Source organism: Hyperolius riggenbachi, chromosome 1 (genome assembly GCF_040937935.1).
Source record: "Hyperolius riggenbachi isolate aHypRig1 chromosome 1, aHypRig1.pri, whole genome shotgun sequence".
Taxonomy (NCBI): Eukaryota; Metazoa; Chordata; class Amphibia; order Anura; family Hyperoliidae; genus Hyperolius; species Hyperolius riggenbachi.
This window is the reverse complement of record NC_090646.1, coordinates 351,852,122-351,874,713: the sequence shown is the minus strand read 5'-3', so window position 1 is coordinate 351,874,713 and position 22,592 is coordinate 351,852,122. Positions and strand designations below refer to the sequence as shown.

The window sequence follows — 22,592 nt, the reverse complement described above, 5'->3', positions numbered from 1 at the left end:
CGGTCAGGAGCCGCTTTCATTGGTTCCTGACCCTGCCACTCAATGTAAGCCAATGGGAACGGCTTACAGTAATGACAGGGCCAGGAGCCAGTGAAAATGGCTCCTGCCCGGCTTACAGTGCTCTGCCGTCAGAGGCGGCAGGGCAGCACATTGCGTCGGGGACAGAGCGGTGGGAACGGGCGGGGACGCGCGGTGAATGGGACGTAGAGTTTACGTCCGGTCAGAACCGCAGCACCCCCTGCCCGACGTAGATTTGTACTGCGTCGGTCCGGAAGAAGGACAGTGTTGTTAGTTTGTTTGTTTTGCCTGCTTTAACTTGAAAAATATAACTTGAAGAAAAAAAACTTACATGTTGAGTAAAGGTAATAATTGCTGACATGTTTGCAGGTCTGCTATGCGATTGCAGAATTCTTCCAAACTTCCCAAAGAATTGATTCAAAGTTTTCTTTGTATTCAGATGCTTAGGGAGGCCTTTCAGCTGAAGGGTGGTAAGCTCATTTGGTGAGACAGAAGTGAGGCTGTCAGTGCTGTCAGAGCGCCTGGCCCTGCGCAGTGGAGTCTTGGGGACAGGAGCTGGAAAAAACACCATAGATGGCACCAAAGAAACACATAAATGGCTGCTTAGTGTATGTTGTAATCAACTGCATGACAGGCACTTTATTTTTGATAGCATCAAGAATCTTCTAGTGGAGTATAATGCAAGAAGCTTTGATTTGCTAAAACCAATTTCTGCTCCCTAGGTGGAGACAATAACCTTATTAGGAGAATCTTTTGCTCAACACTATACTGCACGCACCACAGTCACAATAATAAAACCGCTTAAAGAGGGATAAAACTCTGAAATAACATTCAGTAGAAATGGGTTTTCCTACTTTTTATTACCCATACAGTTATCATATTTGCTTTTGTGCACAAGTAATAACGTCTGTTTGCAATTCCCACAGTAAGTTTATCTGCTCTGAAAGCTGCCATTGCATTTTATTGCGTAGCTGCTGTATTTATATATTAAAATATATCGAATGATCACTTCTCAGCTCTTTTGGCAGTTTGCTGTTTACTAAATGCATCTGACAAAGTACTGTAAACAAAAGATAATGTTATAACCTCTTCAGATGCAGCCAGAAGCTCTCCACTGAAGCACAAAGTGTTGTGTTTTACTATTTGATGCTGCTCAGCTATACAATTTTTTTGTGGTAGATTTGTTGCTGTACATAATCTTTTAGAACAAAGAGGAAATGCTGAGTAACTTTCATACCACTTTAAAGTAAATCTGTGAGTAAAAAAGCGACATACCTCAGTAGATGGAAGCCTTTAGATCAGTGGTCCTCAAACTAAGGCCCGCGGGCCAAATGTGGCCCCCTGAGGCTTTTTTACCGGCCCCCATACACAAAATGTATTGCATATAGATGCGGTCAGCTACATCTTTAAATATTGGTGGTCTGCATATAGAATAGCACTGCTGGCACCACCCATCCACATGGAAGCCAGAAAGCAGCAATTCGCTGGTTTTCAATCAAATTCCACATCAGGTGACACTGCTGTCCAACTGGACTTAAGGTTGTCATCTGGGTAGGCTTCACTGTCTGGCCCGCAAAGACATCATTTTATGTATACTCTGGCCCCCTAGCAGTCTGAAGTATGTTGACCCGGCCCTGGACCCAAAATGTTTGGGGACCCCTGCTTTAGATGATCCTCCTGTAGCACACTGCTGCTCTCCGGGACCCCCTTCTTCTTCGCAGCTGCTTTCCAGTCAGTGTACAAGTGCAGCTGCAGTGCGCAATAAAAGGCCCGAGCATGCACAGTAACATGGAGGAAAAAGCCGTGCACAAGCAGCTCCATACTACTGCACAGGCCATCCTTGAGCACTGCAGCCAAGCTGTACATGGATGGGAGCACAGCTGCACGAACATATATGGAAAGCTCTTGTTGAATATGTCCAGAGGGTCCTAGTGTTAGATCGGTGGGGTGGAGGAAGCCTCTTGACTATCCAGAGGCTTCCCTTTAATAGGGTATCTTTTGTATTTTTTTTTCACAGGTACACTTTATAAAGTCTTATCTTAAAAAGTATTGAACAGCTCTTAGGGCTGGTGCACACCAAGAGCTTTTCTGAGCGTTTTTAAAAACGCTAGTGATTTGAAAAGTGCTTGGCTAATGTATTTGAATGGAATGGATCACACCAGAGCGATGTGATTTTTTTTTTCCAAAACGCAGGTCCTGAAGTATTTCTGAGGCGATTCAGCCTCCATGTTAAGTATAGGAAAGTGGAAAATCGCTCTGAAAAGCACCAGATCAGAGTGATTCGTCAAGCGTATTCGTTACAGAAGCTGTTCAGTTACAGCTCTCTACTGTAACAAAATATAAAAAACGCTACACTAAAATGCTCCCCCCCCCCCCCCAAAAAAAAAAAAATTAAAAAATCGCTAGGCATACTTAGAAAATCGCTTGGCACATGCCTAGAATCATCTTAAATACATATGGCAGCCTCCATACGGTATACCCCTCTCGCTTTAGGCTCCCTGTAAGTGAAAATACCGTATATACTCGCAAGCAAGCCGACCCCCCCACTTTTACCCCAAAAAACAGGAAAGAATGATTGACCCTCATGTAAGCCGGGGGTAGGAAACGCTGGCCGCGTGATCCCCCCAGTATGTCCCAGTATAGCTAGTATAGTGCCCAGTATAGGTAGGTAGTGCTCAGTATAGCTAGTAAAATGCCCCAGTATAGCTAGTATAGTGCTCAGTATAGCCAGTATAGTGCTCAGTATAGCCAGTATAGTGCTCAGTATAGTGCTCAGTATAGCTAGTATAGTGCTCAGTATAGCCAGTATAGTGCTCAGTATAGCCAGTATAGTGCTCAGTATAGCTAGTATAGTGCTCAGTATAGCCAGTATAGTGCCCAGTATAGCTAGTATAGTGCTCAGTATAGCCAGTATAGTGCTCAGTATAGCCAGTATAGTGCTCAGTATAGCCAGTATAGTGCTCAGTATAGCTAGTATAGTGCTCAGTATAGCTAGTATAGTGCTCAGTATAGCCAGTATAGTGCTCAGTATAGCCAGTATAGTGCTCAGTATAGCCAGTATAGTGCTCAGTATAGCCAGTATAGTGCTCAGTATAGCCAGTATAGTGCTCAGTATAGCTAGTATAGTGCTCAGTATAGCCAGTATAGTGCTCAGTATAGCTAGTATAGTGCTCAGTATAGCTAGTGAAGTACCCCAGTTTAGCTAGTATAGTGCCCCATTATAGCTAGTATAGTGCCCCATTATAGCTAGTATAGTGCCCTATTATAGCTTGTATAGTGCCCCATTATAGCTTGTATAGTGCCCCATTATAGCTTGTATAGTGCCCCATTATAGCTTGTATAGTGCCCCAGTATAGCTTGTATAGTGCCCCATATAGCTAGCATAGTGCCCCATATAGCTAGCATAGTGCCCCAGTATGGGTGGGTAGGTGCTGTCCCTCCCCGCTCCCCCGCGGCTGCCGCTGCTATTACCTTAGGCGGCGCCGCTTCCTCTATCCCCGTCCTCCTCCGGTAACTCATTCACAGCAGCGCGCCTCTCGCTGCTGTGATGACGAGGAAACCATAGAGAGCGGCTTCCTGTAGCGGCGATGCCGTTACTATGGGAACCGCTCTCTATGGTTTCCTGCGTCATCACAGCAGCGGGGGGCGCGCTGCTGTGAATGAGTTACTTACCGGAGGAGGACGGGGATAGAGGAAGCGGCGCCGCCTAAGGTAATAGCAGCGGCGGCGGCCGCGGGGGGAGCGGGGAGGGACAGCACCTATCCACCCATGACTCGCAAGCAAGCCGACCCCCCAACTTTTGGCCCACTTTTGGGGGGTCAAAAATTCGGCTTGCTTGCGAGTATATACGGTAAACTGGATGAGAAACTCTTAAAGGGAACCGTAACGGAGAGGGATATGGATGTTTCCTTTTAAACAATACCAGGTGCTTGTCAGTCCTGCTGATCTCTTTGGCTGCATTAGTAGCTGAATCACACACCTGAAAGCAGCTAATCCAGTCTGACTTCAGTCAGAGCACCTGATCTGCATGCTTGTTGAGGGGCTGTGGCTAAAAGTATTAGAGACACAGGATCAGCAGGAGAGTCAGGCAACTGGTATTATTTTAAAAAGAAAAATCCATATCCTTCTCAGTTTACGTTCCCTTTAAGCTATGTTAAAGTTTTATTAAAATATTTGATTGTTTTGTCTCAGCTCAATAACAATATCTGTCCCTAGAAAAATAAAATATATAAAACTATTTACTTTTTTTTTTATCTAGTCCCTACTCTCAGAAGCCCAGTTATTTGCCAGGAGAGTGTTTTAGGGCTTATTTCCACTATTTGCCATTGTCTTTGATTCTGCTATGCACAGCTATAGGGATTTTGGTGTGTGGTGCGGGAAACTGCAGCATGCCAACCAGAATTGCACTGTAGCATGAAGCCGTAGGAGGGATAGGCAGCGTTTCCCCGCCTGACTCACCAGTGGGGAAACGCTACAGATTCGGGCTTGATTCGGCTTTAGTGGAAACAGACCTTATGGCTGTAATTCCTTATCAGTGAGGGATGCTATGGTCTATCTGGGTCCCAACTGGAGAGAAACTGCCAGCTGCATAGCTGAATATTAAATCTTTCAGGCAGAGAAAGAAAAGGTACACAGCCAAGGCATTTGTATATATGCCACTATACGTACACGTCTATCTTATGTCACCTAAAGTGACCCATAGGTGAAGAAAGCCTCAGTTTTTTACTTACTCGAGGCTTCCTCCAGTCCCATAAGTATGGATGCGTCCCTCGCCGTCCTCCCGAAATCTGTTCAGCCGCAGTCAACCCCCGGCAAGCGGCTCAGTCGGACTCAGTCTGACTGAGTGACGTCAGCCGGGGCTTTCTGCACATGCGCAGAAGGTAGGTCCACCACTGAGCCGCTTACCGGGGCTCAGTGCGGCTGAGCGGGACATCGTAGGAGGATGGCGAGGGACACAGCCATGTTTATGGCTTATTAAGCTTTCCTCATCTCTGGGTCACTTTAAGGTTCCCTTTACATTTTCAATTTTCTCATTCTCCTGCATCACAATGGGGAGAGGGACTGCCTGTGGCATTTATAAAGCACAGTTAAACCAGAGCTATGTATATAGTGATGTTTTAATGCTGGATTTTGCCAGCTTTCCCCATTTTAATGGGAAGATAAAGAAGTAAAGACAAACAGTATCACCCCTCTCCTATCTTTGCCATTTTCTAGTTGTTGTACCCACTGTTTGACAACAGATGTCACTATTTATAAAGCAATGACAACACTTTGCTGCCAGGATAACTGTATAACTGTATTAGCCATCCTGAAGGTGGCATTTTTAATGTACGTCAATGTGAGAAAGCATTACCTAATGCTGCTTTCTCCTGAAAGTTATCACTAAGGGATAGTCAATGAGATACATAATCCTGTTAGGGCCCATTCCCACTATAGCGAATCTGCATGCGTTTTCTGCATGCACATTCGCATAGGCAATAATAGTAAATGGGCCTGTTTCCACTTGTCAGGAAATCTGTGCGGTTTGCTGTGAAGGAAAAATCTGCACAGCACTGTCAACAGAATTCGCACACCGCAAGGGGGTGTGCGATTTGCATGCAATGTAATAGGAAATTTGCCTGCGTTTTCGTTATGCAAATTTTCCATGTGAATTCGCGTAAGTTTTTGCCTAAAATCAATGTAAAAGCACACAGGCACTGAGATGGTTAAATTTGCATAGTTACAAAAATACGTAAAAACGTACGCTAATTCGCATTGAAATTCACATCTCATTCTCGGAGGGCGGAGCACCGCCCCCTCTTCAGTCTCCGATCGGCTATTGCTGCTCGGGAGACTGTTAAGACGGCGTAATCGCCGTCTAATTACCCGTACAGCGCTGCGATCAAAAGCAGCGCTGTACTGGGGACAGCTGTGTGACACGGCTGTCCCCTCCTGAGCCACGGAGGTGATCGGCTGTCATAGGCTGAAGCCTATGACAGCTGATCACAGGGATTGGCCGGCAGGGAGAGGGTGTGAGGGGGGTATACAACAGGGGGGGAAAAAACACCGTTTTTATAAAAAAAAATAAAAAAACACAAATACACAAACAAACACTGGGGGGGGGGGGGGGGGGCGATCAGACCCCACCAACAGAGAGCTCTGTTGGTGGGGAGAAAAGGGGGGAGGAATCACTTGTGTGCTGTGTTTTTCGGTCCTGCAGCTTAGCCTTAAAGCTGCAGTGGCCAATTTAATGAAAATGTGCCTGGTCTATAGGGGGGTTTAACACAGCAGTCCTCAAGAGGTTAAAGTTACTTTTATTCAACCAGCAAGTGCCCATAATTATTCATACCCCTGGCAAATTTTGACTTTAAGCTACTTTTATTCAACCAGCAAGTCATTTTTTCGATGGAAAAGGACAGGTGTTTCCCAAAAGATAATAAGAGGATGTACAAGTGGCATTATTGTGGAAAAAAATATTTCTCAGCTTTTATTTACATTTGAGCAAAAAGTGTCCAGTGAAAAATTATTCATACCCTTCACAAATTTTCACAGTCTGTGGGAAAATCCATAGTTGAGGCAGGGAACACACTTGACAGTTTTCGTGCGTGTTTTCTGCACAGAAAAACTGAGAACTCATGTTAATCAATGTGCTAGTTCACACTTATTGTGTTGTTCGCACGCAGAAAAAAAACTGACATTCTGCATGATGACTCTGCACATTTTGGCAGTTTTCTCTATCAATTACATCAGCTGCTGTGAAAAAACGCGCGCGTTTTCCTGCATGGAAACACACTTTATATGCAGAAAACCGCGCGCAGAAAACTGAAAGTCAAATGTGTTCCCTGCCTCATACCTTTCCAAATAGTCCAAGCTGTTCTAAAGCATCCTAATTACCCTGGTTAATTGGTAACAGCTGTTTTAATCAACTCAACAGGTGAAAAACAGCAGCTCTCTGCAGCTGGTTTGTGGATAGTCATGGCTAAGACAAAGGAGCTCAGCGAGGACCTGCGGCTGCGCATTGTACATAAAAGCTTTCTTTTTTACAATAACACCTCGTGTACATTGTTTTACCTTTTGGGAGACACGCATGTGATTTCCCATCAAAAAACTACTTGCTGGTTGAATGAAAGTAAATCAAAATTTGCCAGGGGTATGAATAATTATGGGTAATAATATATATATAAAACCATGCTTCCCCTTAAAATAATTTTTGTACCAAAAGATGTGCTTAGGCTTATTTTCAGGGGATGTCTTATATTTCTATGAACACAAGTTTCTGTGCTGTGTGTCCTCCTGCCTTCCCCACAGGGCCGTTTCTTCCCCAGCTGGATCCACCTCTAGTGTGGGCCCCTTGCACCTTTTGTGTCCTCCTGGTGCCTGCCTCTGTATCCTCAGAAATACTTTTGCAAGGCTCTGTATGTGGGGTATGGCTATCTTTGGACAGAGAAAACACTTATTTAGATTGTGCGCGTTTTGCTGCTGCACACACCAAACGCACATCGCCGCACTGGCCATTGTAGTCAGTAGCCCACTTCGGAATCCCACATCATTCATATTTTTCCCTGCAATTTGAAATCAGACAACTTTTTCCCACACCATGTGCACATCCCTGCCTGAGTTCTAGGAAGGTGTAACCTGGGGTGGTGTTTTGTAAAGTGCACGGCCACCTATGTTGCAGACCACGGCAACCATATGCTTAGGCCCCTATTCTTGTGTAAAGTATAAATGATGTGTGTGAAATATTTGGCAACATTCACAGTGGTGCATTGCAGTGTAACGGCTGCTCTGTAACGTGGCTTATCTCACTGCAATGAACCACCAATGCGACAATCACATTGCACCACCTATGCGACATACAGGTTAAGGCATAGTAACACTGCATGCATGTTAACAGTGAAGCATACTTTTCATTGACTGTATGCTGCACTGTACCTGAAGCTACGCATGAATAACATGCAGTGTCACTGTCCCGATCCATTGCGTCCCTGTTATCACAGGGACGACAAAGCAATCGTCACTTTGAATGTGGCCTTAACTGTATAAATGTGTGTGAAATTAAGCAGCTTATTTAGAGGTCTCTGGGTACAGCAGGTGGGCAGAGCTGGGGATGAAGTTGCACAGAGATTAAACCACCAGATACCCTGGAAGAAATAGGAATCCAGCAGGGGGGAGAGAAGCCTTGAATATTGGGTGTAAAAGGTTGGCAGAGCTGGATAATCCAGCAGGGGGATGAGAGCTTCTAGTTCTAGTGAAAACCGGTCCTTAGGTAGGGTGCACTTATTTGAATAGCCAATTTGCATATAATGTAAGTCTATTGGACACACCAAAAATCACATTGATGTGCTATTCTCAATGCAATTTTTGGTGCATTTAAAGAGAATCTGTACTGAAAAAAAGGCCCCTGGGGGATACTTACCTTGGGAGGGGGAAGCCTCGGGATCCGATTGAGGCTTACCCCACCCTCCTCAGTCCCACAGTGGTCTCTCTAGGCCCCTCCGAAGCCACAGCCGACAAATCTGGCTGTGGAGCAGACGTAGTAGCGTTTGCAATATTTACCTTCCCTGGCTCCAGTGCAGGTGCAGTAGCGGCTCTCGGCTTGGATCAGGCAGAAATAGCCGATCCCAGTTGGGTCCGCTCTACTGCGCAAGCGACTTGCACCTGGGCAGTAGAGCGTACCCGATTTGCATCGTCTAGTTCCACCTGATCCGAGCCGAAAGCCGCTACGGTCTGTTGTAAATAAATTTGGTTTTAATTGCAAACGTATTTGTGTTTAGTTAATATACTCTGAGCATATGCAGATATGACATCATATTTGTGAGACTTTGAAATCAAAATGGGAGCCATGACTATTTGTGCATTATGATTGGTTGTACTATGTGTGGCTTATCCAAAATAAATGAATAGTGATAGGGTAATGCAATTATGCATGAATCCGAATCTGGGTGGTCTTGTTTGGGAAGGATCAACTTTCTTTTTTTTTTTTTTTTGTAATGTGTCCTTTAATTAGCCCTCTGGAGGATAATTTATATGTGAGGAGTGCAGCCATGACACTCTCTGTGCTATAAGGTAAGGAATTCAGAGCTACATGGCAGCTGCATGTTGCAGACACAGTGTTTTTAGACAGTAATAAGTGGCAGGAATGGCTATAAGTTCCTAATTAATGTTGCAGTATTTGTGCAGTATTTGTGCTTTGTGAGATTTCTTTATTGTGGAGCAGAACGGATTTGCTACCCCTGTACATCTTTGGTGTGCAGCATGTGGAGTGTGACTCCTGACAATCCTTTTGTTGTGCTTTTTGTCTTTGCTTACCATGTTTTTCGGCAATATACAGATGCTTCAGACTATATGATGCACCTAGGTTTAGAGGGCAAAAATCAGGGGAAAAAAAAAATACTAAAGCTTGTGCATCCATAGTCCAGAAGTGTCTTGTAGATATTCTCCCTCCATTATTGTGTCCCCCTTGCACCTCATGTGTCCTCCTGTGCACCCCATATGTCTTTCTTTTTTCCTATGTGTCCTCGTGTCCCCATGTCTCCTCCACTCCCCTTATATAAATGAAAGCAGCGGCAGCATGGCTCACCTTATCCATCGGAGCCCGCGGCGATCAGAGACCTCTCTTGTCCCTCACGGCTTCTCTAGTGCCAGCTTCTGCTGGTCATCAGAGGAGAGATCTCTGATCACTACGGGCTCCTTCGGATTAGGTGAGTCATGCTGCCGCTGCTTTCATTTATTCAGGGGAGCAGAGGAACACAGGGGAGCAGAGGAGACATGGGTACAATACAGGGAGTCCCCAGACGAATGCCCAGGCGGGCATTCGTAAGTCGGGTACTCCCTGTATTTGGTATATAGGACGCAGTGACTTTTTCTCCCCATTTTGGGGGGAGAAAAAGGTGTGTCTTACATGCTGAAACATATGGTTTATTGTTAATGGTTTATATTGCTGTCTGTATCATTGCTATGTGGAGGAATGGTGCATACTTGTAGTAGCTGGCTTTGTGGCGTAATGCATCTAGTCAAACTTGTTTTTGTCTAGCTCAGTGATCTGCAAACTTGGCTCTCCAGCTGTTAAGGAACTACAAGTCCCACAATGCATTGCAGGAGTCTGACAGCCACAGTCATGATTCATAAAGGCAAATGCATTGTGGTACTTGTAGTTCCTTAACACCTGAAGAGCCAAGTTTGAAGATCACTAGTCTAGCTCATCTATGCGCTTGCCCATCTTTCTCATATTTGCACTTTTTTGCAAGCATATATTTGTGCATGCATTCTTGTGTTCCTGCATCTATGAGCCCAACCAAATTCCACCTATTTGCATTTTTGCATGAACAGGGGCGTAAGTAGACTTAAAAGGGCCCCCCTGCAAAAATAATCACATGGGGCCCCCTTGGTCTCTGAACCTGATGAGGGTCATGTGATGGCGAATGGCAGCAGGTTGTGTTCTTCTGTGAAGCAGCGTCTGGAAGCAGAAAAACTTTACAGCTACTCTACATGGCAGGAGGAGGTGGCAGGGACTTTTTTTTTTGAGTGAATGGGGAGGTTTTTTTTTTGCTAATTGGCTGCACTTGCGGTTGGGGAAAGGGAGGAGGAGGGGCCCCCAAAGCCTCTGGGCGATGGCAGGAGTCGCAGGAGAGATTGCTACGCCTGTGTGCATGAACATTTTTTTTTTTTTTTTTGCATGCATGCATTCTTGCATATTGTAACCCTGCATCTGGACATTCAACCATTTTTTGCTTGTAATTGCATCTTGAGCGAGTTCATGCTTGGGTGTGTTTGGTGAGGGCGATGGGGAAGATTTGTAGCTGGTGTGTGGAGGGACATCCATGGCATGGCTCTTTCTGGTTCAGCCACACCCAGGATGGCTTAATTTGGAGGACTTGAAACTCCCCTCTCTTCTGCTAAGCCCTTCTCACATCTTCCACCACTCTGCAGTGACCAGGAAGTTGCTGAGTGCAAACCAACCGATCTATATATAAAGTAGTAATGGAAGTATAGGATAAAATATAATACACAGAATAAGTTACTGTTCTGCGATTTGTTTTTTGTAAATAGAATACCTCATACCAAACAATGCTTTCTTTGAACACTTCCATTAACTAGATACGCCCAAAATACATGTACTGAAGTGCTACCATGAAGCAATGATATTTCCATAATCGGCTTGTTCTATTTTACATAGTTACATAGTTTGGCTGGGGAAAAAAATAATTTAGGTACGTTTCTGACCTGCACCCTCCCATATCCCCATTTTATTTAGCATAAATGTAGATACTACCCTTGCTTCTTCTATCTCAACAGTAACAAAACAGAGAGGACTGTTTACAGCACATACCTTCAGACCTTCGAGGTAGATCCTGTTCATCTAGTAGAGGGCGAATTGTGACAGATACTTGTTGACTAGGACCTGCAAAAGAAAGTTCTCTGCTAGGGGCCTGTTGACTGGGTGCTACAACTGATATTCTGCTAGGTGCTCCCTGGCTTCCAAAAGGATGGGGCTTGCTTTGAGTAGGCTGAATAGCCACAGCTGGTGGCTGCATTTTAGTTGATCTTGCCTGGCTAGATTCAGATGGAATGCTTTTTGCAGCTGCTTGACTCAACACAGGGGCATCAGGATCTGAAAATTGAGACTCTAGTTCCTCCTCCTTTTTGGGTTCTACCTTCTGTTGAGTTTTTATATGACTTTTCACAACATCGTACAAGCTTCTAACCAAAAGGTTAGCACCGCCTTGCAGCTCTCTAGTTCGTCGGGGGGGCCTCTTTACTGGAGGATGCTCACTCTGGAGATCAGTAGCTGCATCATCAAATGGAGCAAGATCATGTTTGTAGGGAGAGTTACCAGTATCTTCTTTTCGTTTCATGCTTTTAAGGGACTCCTCTCTTCCAGTGTCTTCTGAAATACTGGGAAAACTGCTATCAGTATTTGCAAATTGAGGTCTTGAAGATCCAGATCCATCTTTGAGTTGTTTGTCTGCATTAAAAGAAAATAAGGAACGAGTAGACCGCTCCAAACCAGAAGAAGCCGGATTACCAAAAAAAGGCTTATCCATTGCCTCTTGAGTTTTTCCTGACCCTGGCAAGACTGGTTTGAAAGCTGTATTCGCAGATGATATACTAGACATTTGTCCAAATGGGGATGGCATCAAGCTTGAGGAGAGTTTGGAGTCTGATACATTTGAACCGCTACTCAACTGGCTAGTAACTCCAAAAGCTAGACCTACATTTTTATTCTGTCCTGAAGAGGAATATGGTGGGGGTGGACCAAAAACTGACATTTTTTCACTATTTTCCCCAAACACGCTAGCTTTGCCTGTTTGAGTACTGGGTAGAGTTCCGAACGTGGTTGTTTGTGCTGACAAGGGTTGGGTAGAACTAAGCTGTCCAAATGCAGATGTTTGACTGCTCTGTCCAGTAGCTGCCTGACCAAAGGCTACATTCTGCCTTGACGCATCTTGCTCAGACTGAGTGTTGGCTGTTTGACCCAAACTCTTCCCTGCTGTACTTTGCCCAAACAAAGGTGTTTGGCTAGACTGTCCAAACACTGAACCTTGACTTGATTCTCCCTGAGACTGTTTTGGCAACTGTTCAAATGCAGATGATCCAGGGACAGTTTGTCCAAATGCTGAAGTGCTCCCGCCAAAGGACACAGATGACTGACTAGTAACAGCCTGTGAAAATGCAGAAGCTGTCTGATTAGCATTTGAAGAAAACAAAGATGACTGGCTATTAGATGGCTGAGTAAAAAGTGTACTGGATTGAGTTGTGGTTGCCTGGGCAAAAGGAGAGGTTGACTGAGTACTGGAAACCTGTCCAAAGAGAGATGGTTGATTGGGATTTGTTTGTCCAAATGCAGGAAGTGACTGGCCAAAAGCAGGAGTTGACTGGTTGGCAGATGACTGCCCAAAAGCAGGAGCAGGCTGCCCAGTGGTTCCCAGTCCAAATGCTGGTGACTGTCCAAATGCAGGTACTGACTGTCCAGGATTTGCCTGCCCAAACACAGAGGTACCCTGTCCAAAGGCAGGAGCTGACTGTCCAGACGAGGACTGTCCAAAAACAGATCCAGACTGTCCTGTAGAACCCTGCCCAAAAACAGATGCTGAAGGTCCTGAAGAGGTCTGTCCGAATATTACTCCAGACTGTCCAGATGCAGCTTGTCCAAAAACAGAACTAGATTGCCCAGATGAGGCTTGTCCAAACATGGGGCCAGTTTGTCCTGAAGAAGTGGTCTTTCCAAATATGGATCCAGACTGTGTAGATGTAGACTGCCCAAACATGGAACTAGACTGTGCAGAAGAGGTTTGCCCAAATACAGAACCAGACTGTCCAGATGTTGACTGGCCAAACACAGAGCTAGATTGTGCAGTAGAGGACTGTCCAAATACAGAGCCAGGTTGCCCAGAGGTTCCCTGCCCAAAAAGGGGACCAGATTGTCCCGATGCAACCTGTCCAAATGCAGGACCAGATTGTCCAAAAGCTGGGACTGATGGCCCAGAAGATACCTGACCAAACACAGGAGCAGAAAATCCACTGTTTGTCTGCCCAAATGATGGAAGAGATTGTACTGAGGCAGTCTGTCCAAAGGCAGGGGTTTGGCTAGGAGTGCTCTGACCAAATACAGAAGCAGGTTGGCTTGTACTTAGCTGACCAAATACAGAAGACGACTGTCCAGGGGAAGACTGTCCAAATGAAGGAGCTGATAGTCCACTAGCAGTCTGACCAAACGCAGATGTCTGCCCAAACAGTCCGGTGCTCTGACTGGTAGTGCCTGGGGCTTGAGGTCCTCCAAATGGATTATTAGAATTCATCATGTCCAAAGGAGGTGACAACTCAGAAATGTTATGTCTACATACAGATGTCAGAAACCTATAAAAAATATATAAACAAAAAGAAAGATTAGATCAAACAGAAAACAAGCCTAACAGGCCCATTAACCCCAGCAAGCAAATAAAAGATTTCCAAAATTATACAGCACTTTACAACATATACATTATTTCCTGTATCCCAGACTTACAGTCACAATCTGCAATCCTTTCAGAGTGATCTGTCCCCTTTCAGCCCAAATCACACAATTATATTGTGCTAAGCAGAACCAAACTTATTCACAAATCCGGATGACCACATTTTTAAAGGGGAACTGAAGAGAGAGGTATATGGAGGCTGCCATATTTATTTCCTTTTAACCACATAACGACCGCCTTACGCCGATAGGCGGTGGCTGGTCGTTTGTGGGTTTCCATGGAAACGGCCGCATTTCAGTTCACGGAGGGTGTCTCCGTGAACAGCCTGCGAGCCTCCGATCGCGGCTCGCAGGCGAAATGTAAACCTCTGGGCCTAACTACATATACTGGGGGCACCTCTGGGCCTAACTACATATGCTGGGGGACCTCTGGGCCTAACTACATACACCGGGGGCACCTCTGGGCCTAACTACATACACTGGGCGCACCTCTGGGCCTAACTACATACACTGCGCGCACCTCTGGGCCTAACTACATACACTGCGCGCACCTCTGGGCCTAACTACATACACTGGGCGCACCTCTGGGCCTAACTACATACACTGGGGCACCTCTGGGCCTAACTACATACACTGGGGGCACCTCTGGGCCTAACTACATACACTGGGGGCACCTCTGGGCCTAACTACATATACTGGGGGCACCTCTGGGCCTAACTACATATACTGGGGGCACCTCTGGGCCTAACTACATACACTGGGGGCACCTCTGGGCCTAACTACATACACTGGGGGCACCTCTGGGCCTAACTACATACACTGGGGGCACCTCTTAGCCTAACTACATACACTGGGGGCACCTCTGGGCCTAACTACATATACTGGGGGCACCTCTGGGCCTAACTACATACACTAGGGGCACCTCTGGGCCTAACTACATACACTAGGGGCACCTCTGGGCCTAACTACATACACTGGGGGCACCTCTGGGCCTAACTACATACACTAGGGGCACCTCTGGGCCTAACTACATACACTGGGGGCACCTCTGGGCCTAACTACATACACTGGGCGCACCTCTGGGCCTAACTACATACACTGGGGCACCTCTGGGCCTAACTACATACACTGGGGGCACCTCTGGGCCTAACTACATATACTGGGGGCACCTCTGGGCCTAACTACATATACTGGGGGCACCTCTGGGCCTAACTACATATACCGGGGGCACCTCTGGGCCTAACTACATATACCGGGGGCACCTCTGGGCCTAACTACATATACCGGGGGCACCTCTGGGCCTAACTACATACACTGGGGGCACCTCGGGGCCTAACTACATACACTGGGGGCACCTCGGGTCCTAACTACATACACTGGGGGCACCTCTGGGCCTAACTACATACACTGGGGGCACCTCTGGGCCTAACTACATACACTGGGGGCACCTCTGGGCCTAACTACATACACTGGGGGCACCTCTGGGCCTAACTACATACACTGGGGGCACCTCTGGGCCTAACTACATACACTGGGGGCACCTCTGGGCCTAACTACATGCACTGGGGGCACCTCTGGGCCTAACTACATGCACTGGGGGAACCTCTGTACTGCATTCTGAAGTAAGTTAAGTGCACTCTTTGCGTATCTCTACAGAAGCTGCTGGAGAGATATGCAAGGAGCGCACTTCACTTCCCTCAGACTGGCTGAAGTAATCGGACCCAGTGCAGAAGACGGGGAAGGCTAAGGACGGCGTCGTCAGAGCGATCCGTGCCAAAAGGGTTGGAGGAAGCCCCAGGTATGTATAGATATTTTATTTTACATTTTCTCTGATTTCCTTTAAAAGGAAATATCATCAAGTTTCCACTTCATATATGCACCCTTGGGGAGAACGTCGCTCTCCCCACCAGTCAAGTTTTTAAGTACCTTTAAAAGGGACACTTATCCGAATAAAAAAAAAAAATTGCCATTTACCTGTGGCTTCTTCAAGCCCCCTGACGTGCTCCTGAACCCTTGCCGTGATTCAGTGCTCTGTCATTCCCCACTGTCCCCCTGCCATAAACTGGGCCAGTCACCAGCCACCTCTATCACGCTCACATGGCCAAGAGCTTTCTGTGAGTGCACATTAGCAATTTTTGCTTACTGCACGTCCGGTATTGGGAACACAGATGAGGTGTGCAGCACAGGGCCGTGCCTCTAGCATTTTTAGGGTGACACGGAAACTGTAAAAAAATGTTTTACTTTAACTTCAAAAATGTTCTTCACTCACATCTTAAAGAAAACTGTAACATCAAAAAGTTCCCCTGGGGGTACTCACCTCGGGAGGGGGAAGCCTCAGGGTCCCAATGAGGCTTCCCACGTCATCCTCCGTCCCTCTGGGGTCTCGCTGCAGCCCTCCTAACAGCGGCGATGTAAATATTTACCTTCCCGGCTCCTGCGCAGGCGCTGTGGCGGCTCTCGGCTCCGAAAAAGGCGGAAATACCTGATCGCCGTCAGGTCTGCTCTACTGGGCAGGCGCAAGTCTCTGGCGCCCGCACATTAGAGCAGATCGGACAGGGCTCAGCAATTTCTGTCTAGTTCGCCTGCGTGAGGCTATGAGGATTTTAATGGTGCTGGACAGTTCGGTTGTCCCAGCACAGAATCGAGAGGACGGAGGACGACTAATGAAGCCTATTTAGGATCCATAGGCTTCACTCTCCCAAGGTAAGTAGACCACCAGGGGATTTTTATTTTTTAAATTTTTTTATCATTACAGGTTTTCTTTTAAAGAATTGATGTGAGGCTATTTAAAAAAAAAAACCTTGGGAGAAGAAAGCATATTTATCAACTTAAGCTAAGCCCAATCCAGCATTGGGACCCTTGAAGGGTGGCTTCTCTGCGTACTCATACTAGCACTGTCCCCCTCAGGCAAACATGATCACGTACCTGGGGAACAATTTTTTTTTAAATGAAAATGTAAAATCTATAATTAGCCTCTGGTTTCATGTTACTGTTATCACATTATTATGAAAAATCTTTCAAGTGAACATGGAGTAATAAAAATAATGGATATTACAGACTTCCAAAAACTTTTTACACTACTCCATAACACTGGGTCCTTCTAAATGTCTAATTTGTTGCAGTCAACAACACTCAAGGCCTGTTACAGTAACAAAGGCATCCCATGTTCTTGGGACCACGGATCAAGCGCTGGACCCTCTAGAAGTTTGCAGCCTCACTCCTGTCAGTAAACAAGTGTGGTTGAACTGCACAAGGTCAACATTTTTATAGTAGCGCAATCTTGTCCAGGCTCAGCAGACCAAAGGCGTCGTGCACAGTGCAGATGCACTCGACAAAGAACTTGTCAATGAAGTACCGGGGTTACAGCACTGGATCAGTGAAGGTGATGGGGATGGGAAAGCTCTGGAATATCAAGATGCTTCACTCTGAGGTAAGTATCCATTTGGATTACTTTGGATCTCAACCTGGAATCCGCAGACCACTAGGGGTACATCAGCACCCGTCAGTGGGGTCACCCAGGGGGCTGCAGATCTTGCCCCAGAAGAGAAGTGTCAGGCCGGTCAGGCCATGTCTGCAACAAGGGGTGCAGTAACTTACACAGCCCCATTCCCACATGGACTCCTCTCACCAGGCTCTACTCTCGGTGCTCTAGTCTTCTAGCCACCTGGCTATGTCCTTTCCTTTCTCCATGGTTACCCGGCGGCCTCTCATGTCAGAGCTGCTGTCGAAATTAACCATAGCGGGTGGAGGATGCCAGGCAGCGAGGAGACTAGAGCGCTGAGAGAGGAGTCCATGCGGGAAAGGGGCTATGTAAGACTACACTGGGGCACCACCTGGCTGTCTATAATGGAGCACATATAGCTCATAACCTACACTGCAGCACCACCTGTACCTGGCTATCTATACTGGACCACTTATAGTTTGCTACCTACACTGGGGGCACCTGTCCCTCTCTAACGGTTACCTATACTTGGGGCAACTATGACTTGGAACCTATACCTGGATACCTCTACGGGGGCACCTATACCTGGCTAGGACAGACGAAAAGAGGTGACTCTGCGGGACAAAAGAGGTATGGGGGAACAGAAGGGAAGAAAAGAGGCACAGTGAAAAAAGGAGATGATATGGGGATGAGCTGACCAGGGCAGTTTCTAGGCTAAATTGCACCCAGTGCGAGGATGTAAAAAGTGTACCCCCCTCCGTGGAGCCAGGTATAGGTGCCCGCAATATAGGTTAGCCAGGTGTAGGGTTGCCGCGGTTTACCGGTTTCACGATATATCGCGGTATTAATTTACATGGTAACCGTACCGTGCACATTTCCGAAATACCGGTTTGCCCTATTTCCGGGTTGACGTCAGGCGCTGGCTGCGTACACGTCCTGTAATGATGACGCGAGTGCGACCTGCCGCGACCGCGGCATGTAATTTAAACGCTGCTCCCCTAGCGGCTGGAGCGCACACGCATCTACGCACCACGTAGGCACGTACTCCTCCTCCTGCCTTCCCGCCCAGAGTCTGTGAGTGCTGCGTACTGCCGCTGCGTAGCTTGTACGACCCAGGAGGGAGCCATATTTCAAGCCAGGCCAGCAACAAAGTAAGGCAAGGGGGAAACGCCCTAGAGCCACCCTAAAGGAAAAAATAAGGGCATCGCCACGCCAACGCCAATTCGCCACCACCACCACCTTAAGGGTATGCATCCAGCCCCACCTGACCTCATGGCCTGTCGCCTGAGAGCCTCCCCCACTGTGTCTGACTCTGGGGCCTGGGCCTGCCTGCCACTGCCAGCCTGAGCCAGCTAGGAAAGCAGACCCTGGCTGCACGGTGCACCTGCTGCATGTATTTAGAGAGTTTAGCCTGTGTGAGTGCAAGCAAGTCATTTGATCCCCAATGTGTCATCATCTCTGAGACTGAGTCTGACTACCACCTGTGCTGTGCATAAGCTCGTCTGATCACAAGTTGTAATTTGATCTCTCCCAGTCCTCGTGCCACTGCCACTGCCACCAATAAGCTAGTTGTAAAAATGAATTGCACTGCAGAATGCTACCTGAGGAGGATTTCCACCAGCCACAGATCATGCAGGCTGAGGCATCAGAAATGCAGCCAGCTGAGTCAAGAAATATGCAGGATGCTGATCCTAAGATGCACAGAAGAAGTAATATGCAGGAAGTGGAAATTGAGCTATACAAAAGCATGCAGGCAACAGAGCCACAGCAAACGGCAGAAAGAATCCTGCTCCATCCACCAAATAAAAAAGTCAAATCTGCAGCATGGGAACATTTTGGATATCCCAAAAACGACCGTGGCTTTGTCATGGAGGACGGATTTCCAGTATGTCGCAATTGTGGGCGAAAAGTGGCTGCCAATGGAGGAAACACCTCGAACATGTTTGCTCATCTCCGAGAACACCATCCCTCTGTGTCTCACTCTCTACAACATAGCAAGGTATGTATCCATCCATTCCCATTTCAATTTCCTCACTGCCTAATTTTTTATCAATGCTGCATTATTGCTGTGTACTTTAACTTTTAGGCCTGTGCATGCCTGTGCAACCAGAGACGAAGCACCCTCATGTATTTTACGTTTTTTTAACATATATCAGTGGAAAAGTTGCAACATTATTAGAGAAAACACCCTGACCTGCTCTCTGTTTCATTATTTACTGTCAGCTTGCTTCTTATCAGCCCTGATAAAATCCCCGAGACCCCGACTGTCTGAGCGCTGTTCAGTCTGTCTTTGTTCAGGAATCTTTATAGGTGAGTCTCTTTTCTGTGCTGTCTTTTCAAGCCTAAGCCTGCCCCCTTCCCCTTGTGGCTCTGCTGCTCATGAATCATTATCTGCCTGTGCCTGAGTCATTATAGCAAAGCCAGACTGAATGCTCAGTCTGGGATTTTATCGGGGCTCATGGGCTGATCAGAAGCAATCTGAATGAACAGTAAATAATGAAACAGAGAGCAGGCCAGGGTAGGTGTTTTCTCTAATGTTCCAACTTCCCACTAATATGGTAAAAAACATGAGGATGCTTTGTCTCTGCTTTACTTTAAATGTAAATTATATATACATATTTTAGTGAGTGATTTTGTGGTAATTGTTTCTTCTTTCTGTAGGATGAAGCTAAGAAGACTGAATATTCCAGCACTGTTCAACCAACTGTCATGCAGTCATTTATAAAGGGAACAAAATTAGACCCCAAGTCTAAACAAGCCAAAGATTTGAACCGTGCTGTGGCATACTTCATTGCCAAGGACATGATGCCCTTAAGATTAGTGGAAAAACCTGGCTTTCTACACCTGATGAAAAAGGCCATCCCACTGTACAAGGTGCCATCAAGAACATACTTTTCCAGTAATGAAATACCTCGCATGTACAAAGAAGTGAGATCCAGTGTTGAACAACAGCTGAAGGAAGCTATGTGGTATGCAGTCACCACAGACCTGTGGACCAGTAGCAGTGGAGGAGGGGAACCATTCATTAGTTTTACAGTCCACTACCTCTCTTCAGATTGGAAACTGATATGTCATTGCTTGGAGACTCTCTTTTTTCCAGAAGACCACACTGCAGAACACATCTCTGAAATGTTTGACAACATTCTCCAAGATTGGAATCTTCCAAAGGAAAGCCTGTGTGGAATTACTACAGACAACGCGTCAAATATGAAGAAGGCCTTTTTAGAGTTCCCTTGTGTTTGGCTCACATGTTTTGGACACAATTTAAATTTGGCCATTAACAAAGTCTTGAAAATGCAAAGGGTAGAATCAGCTGTCAGAGCCTGCCGACATTTAGTACAGGGTTTTTCTAGGAGTTGGAAAAAGAAAAGAGATTTAAAAAAGAAAAAGTCAGACCTGGAACTTCCTGAGCATGCCCTAATCCATGATGTGGTAACAAGGTGGGGATCTACATTTGAGATGATCTCCAGGTTCCTGGAACAGCAACAGGCTGTCTGCGCAGTGCTGGCCATTGACCGAGGTACATGGCACCTCATGCCAAAAGACAGCGACATTGCCACTCTTGAGAATGTCAACAAGATTCTTCAACCACTTCATGAGCTCACTGATGCCCTTGCCTCTGAGAAACGGGTCACACTGTCCTCACTCACACCAATACTTGAGCACATTGGCAATGAAATCCTTAAAGAAAACCTGTACTGAAAATAAAAGTCAAAATAGGCATACACAAGTCATACTTACCTTCCATGTAGTCTACTCCTCAGTGTCTTTCTCCATTCCTGCGTCCTATTTGTTCACTATGATCAAGGGAATTTTCCGTCCTCCATTTTGAAAATAGCCATTACCCCATAACAGCTTTCTGGTCAGCACACAGTTAAACTGTAACATCGCCCACTTGAGCCATAGGGAAACATGGACATTGCCTGGTACATCAGTTTTCCTCTCAGCTATAACTGACAGCAACTGATATTTTACTGACAGCAACTGATATATTTCAGATCTGACAAAATATTGTCAGAACTGGATGGGATTATTGTCAGAAGAAAATGGTGAGCTTCTGAGAGGAACTGATGGCAAGGTAACTGTGTAATTTTCATTTGAAGTTGCCTCATGTGTTTATTTTAAATATTTTTACTCAGTACAGGTTCTCTTTAAGGAGCAAACTGAAGACAGCATACTTACCTCACAGATGAAGACTATAATGAGGGAAGACTTGCTAGAAGGGAGATACACAGAGTCAATGCAACGTGTGTTGCACATCTCCTGCTTACTAAATCCGCGATTTAAGAGAAGCTTTTGTAAAAACCTGGATGACACAGTTGAGGCATGTATTGAAGAAGCTGAGAATCTTGCACCAATGTCACACTCACTAGAAGAATCCACTCCAGTAAATGAAGGAGCAGAGGGAACAGAAAGCCGTAGCACTACCAGTTGTACCAGTACCACCACCACCACTAAGAAAGAGAAGGGTCTATCTGGGTTGCTACAGCGAATCACATCATCCCGGCAGAACAAGGCAACATTAGGAAATGAAAACATTCATGAAAAAGTGCTGTCCGAAGTGTCCATGTACATATCTCTTCCTACTATCAGCAGTGACGCTGACCCTCTTTCTTGGTGGAAAATGCATAGGCAAGAAATGCCTCTTCTGGCAAATGTGGCAAGAAAGTATCTCTGCATACCTGCAACAAGCGTGCCTTCAGAGAGAATCTTTAGTACCAGCGGACATATCCTGTCTCCTCAGCGGTCAAGGATGAGCCCTGAAACTCTCAACATGCTTACATTTCTTCACCATAACCTGGCCTAAACAAATACATGTTAATCTCCGACTCTCATGATGAATTGTGAATGTGAATTTCATGTCAGATAGATGGGTCGAATTGGATAATTTCCGACAGGTCTGATCTGATTTCCGATCGTTTTTCTGATTGATTTGCATTGATCATCTAAGTGGTCAGAAAATCAATCAGGAAAACGATCGGAGATCCGATCGGATCTGTCTGAAATTATCTAGTATAGGTCGACCCATCTGTCTGATGGGAAATTGCATGGTGCACAACTTTAGTGACTGTAATATACTCATTGAATACCAGTCTGGTGGTGGTGGTACTGGTACTCACTCAGCCCAGGGCCTGGCATAAAGTGTCTGTGAGTGACTCTGTGTACTTACTTACTGTTGTTGGCAATTTTGAATTGACCTTC

At 46.1% G+C, this 22,592-nt stretch overlaps 2 protein-coding genes across 3 annotated transcripts in view; one reads left to right on the top strand and one right to left on the bottom strand.

The window, feature by feature from the left end:
• Positions 1–22,592, bottom strand: part of MCM3AP (minichromosome maintenance complex component 3 associated protein) — a 121,697-nt gene that overhangs the window by 93,357 nt on the left and 5,748 nt on the right. The window contains exons 1-3 of one of the 2 annotated variants that reach the window (XM_068234116.1): positions 21,132–21,263; positions 11,327–13,854; positions 350–573 (exon numbers count right to left, since the gene is read on the bottom strand). In XM_068234116.1, coding sequence (XP_068090217.1) covers positions 350–573; positions 11,327–13,799 — 2,697 coding nt within the window. In that variant the 5' untranslated portion in view covers positions 13,800–13,854; positions 21,132–21,263. Of the gene's footprint in view, positions 1–349; positions 574–11,326; positions 13,855–21,131; positions 21,264–22,592 lie in introns of those variants that run through there. The other variant, XM_068234115.1, reaches the window with a different exon arrangement.
• Positions 18,985–21,092, top strand: LOC137518844 (E3 SUMO-protein ligase ZBED1-like). Its single transcript, XM_068237252.1, has 2 exons — positions 18,985–19,389; positions 20,052–21,092. The coding sequence occupies exons 1-2, from the start codon at positions 18,985–18,987 to the stop codon at positions 21,090–21,092; spliced, it is 1,446 nt and encodes a 481-aa protein (XP_068093353.1).

Excerpts from the sequence above, each read along its gene's own strand:
- LOC137518844 (XM_068237252.1), top strand. The coding sequence starts at position 18,985 with ATGCTACCTGAGGAGGATTTCCACCAGCCACAGATCATGCAGGCTGAG. Across the intron at positions 19,390-20,051 it reads ACTCTCTACAACATAGCAAG|GATGAAGCTAAGAAGACTGA; the intron begins GTATGTATCCAT and ends TTCTTTCTGTAG.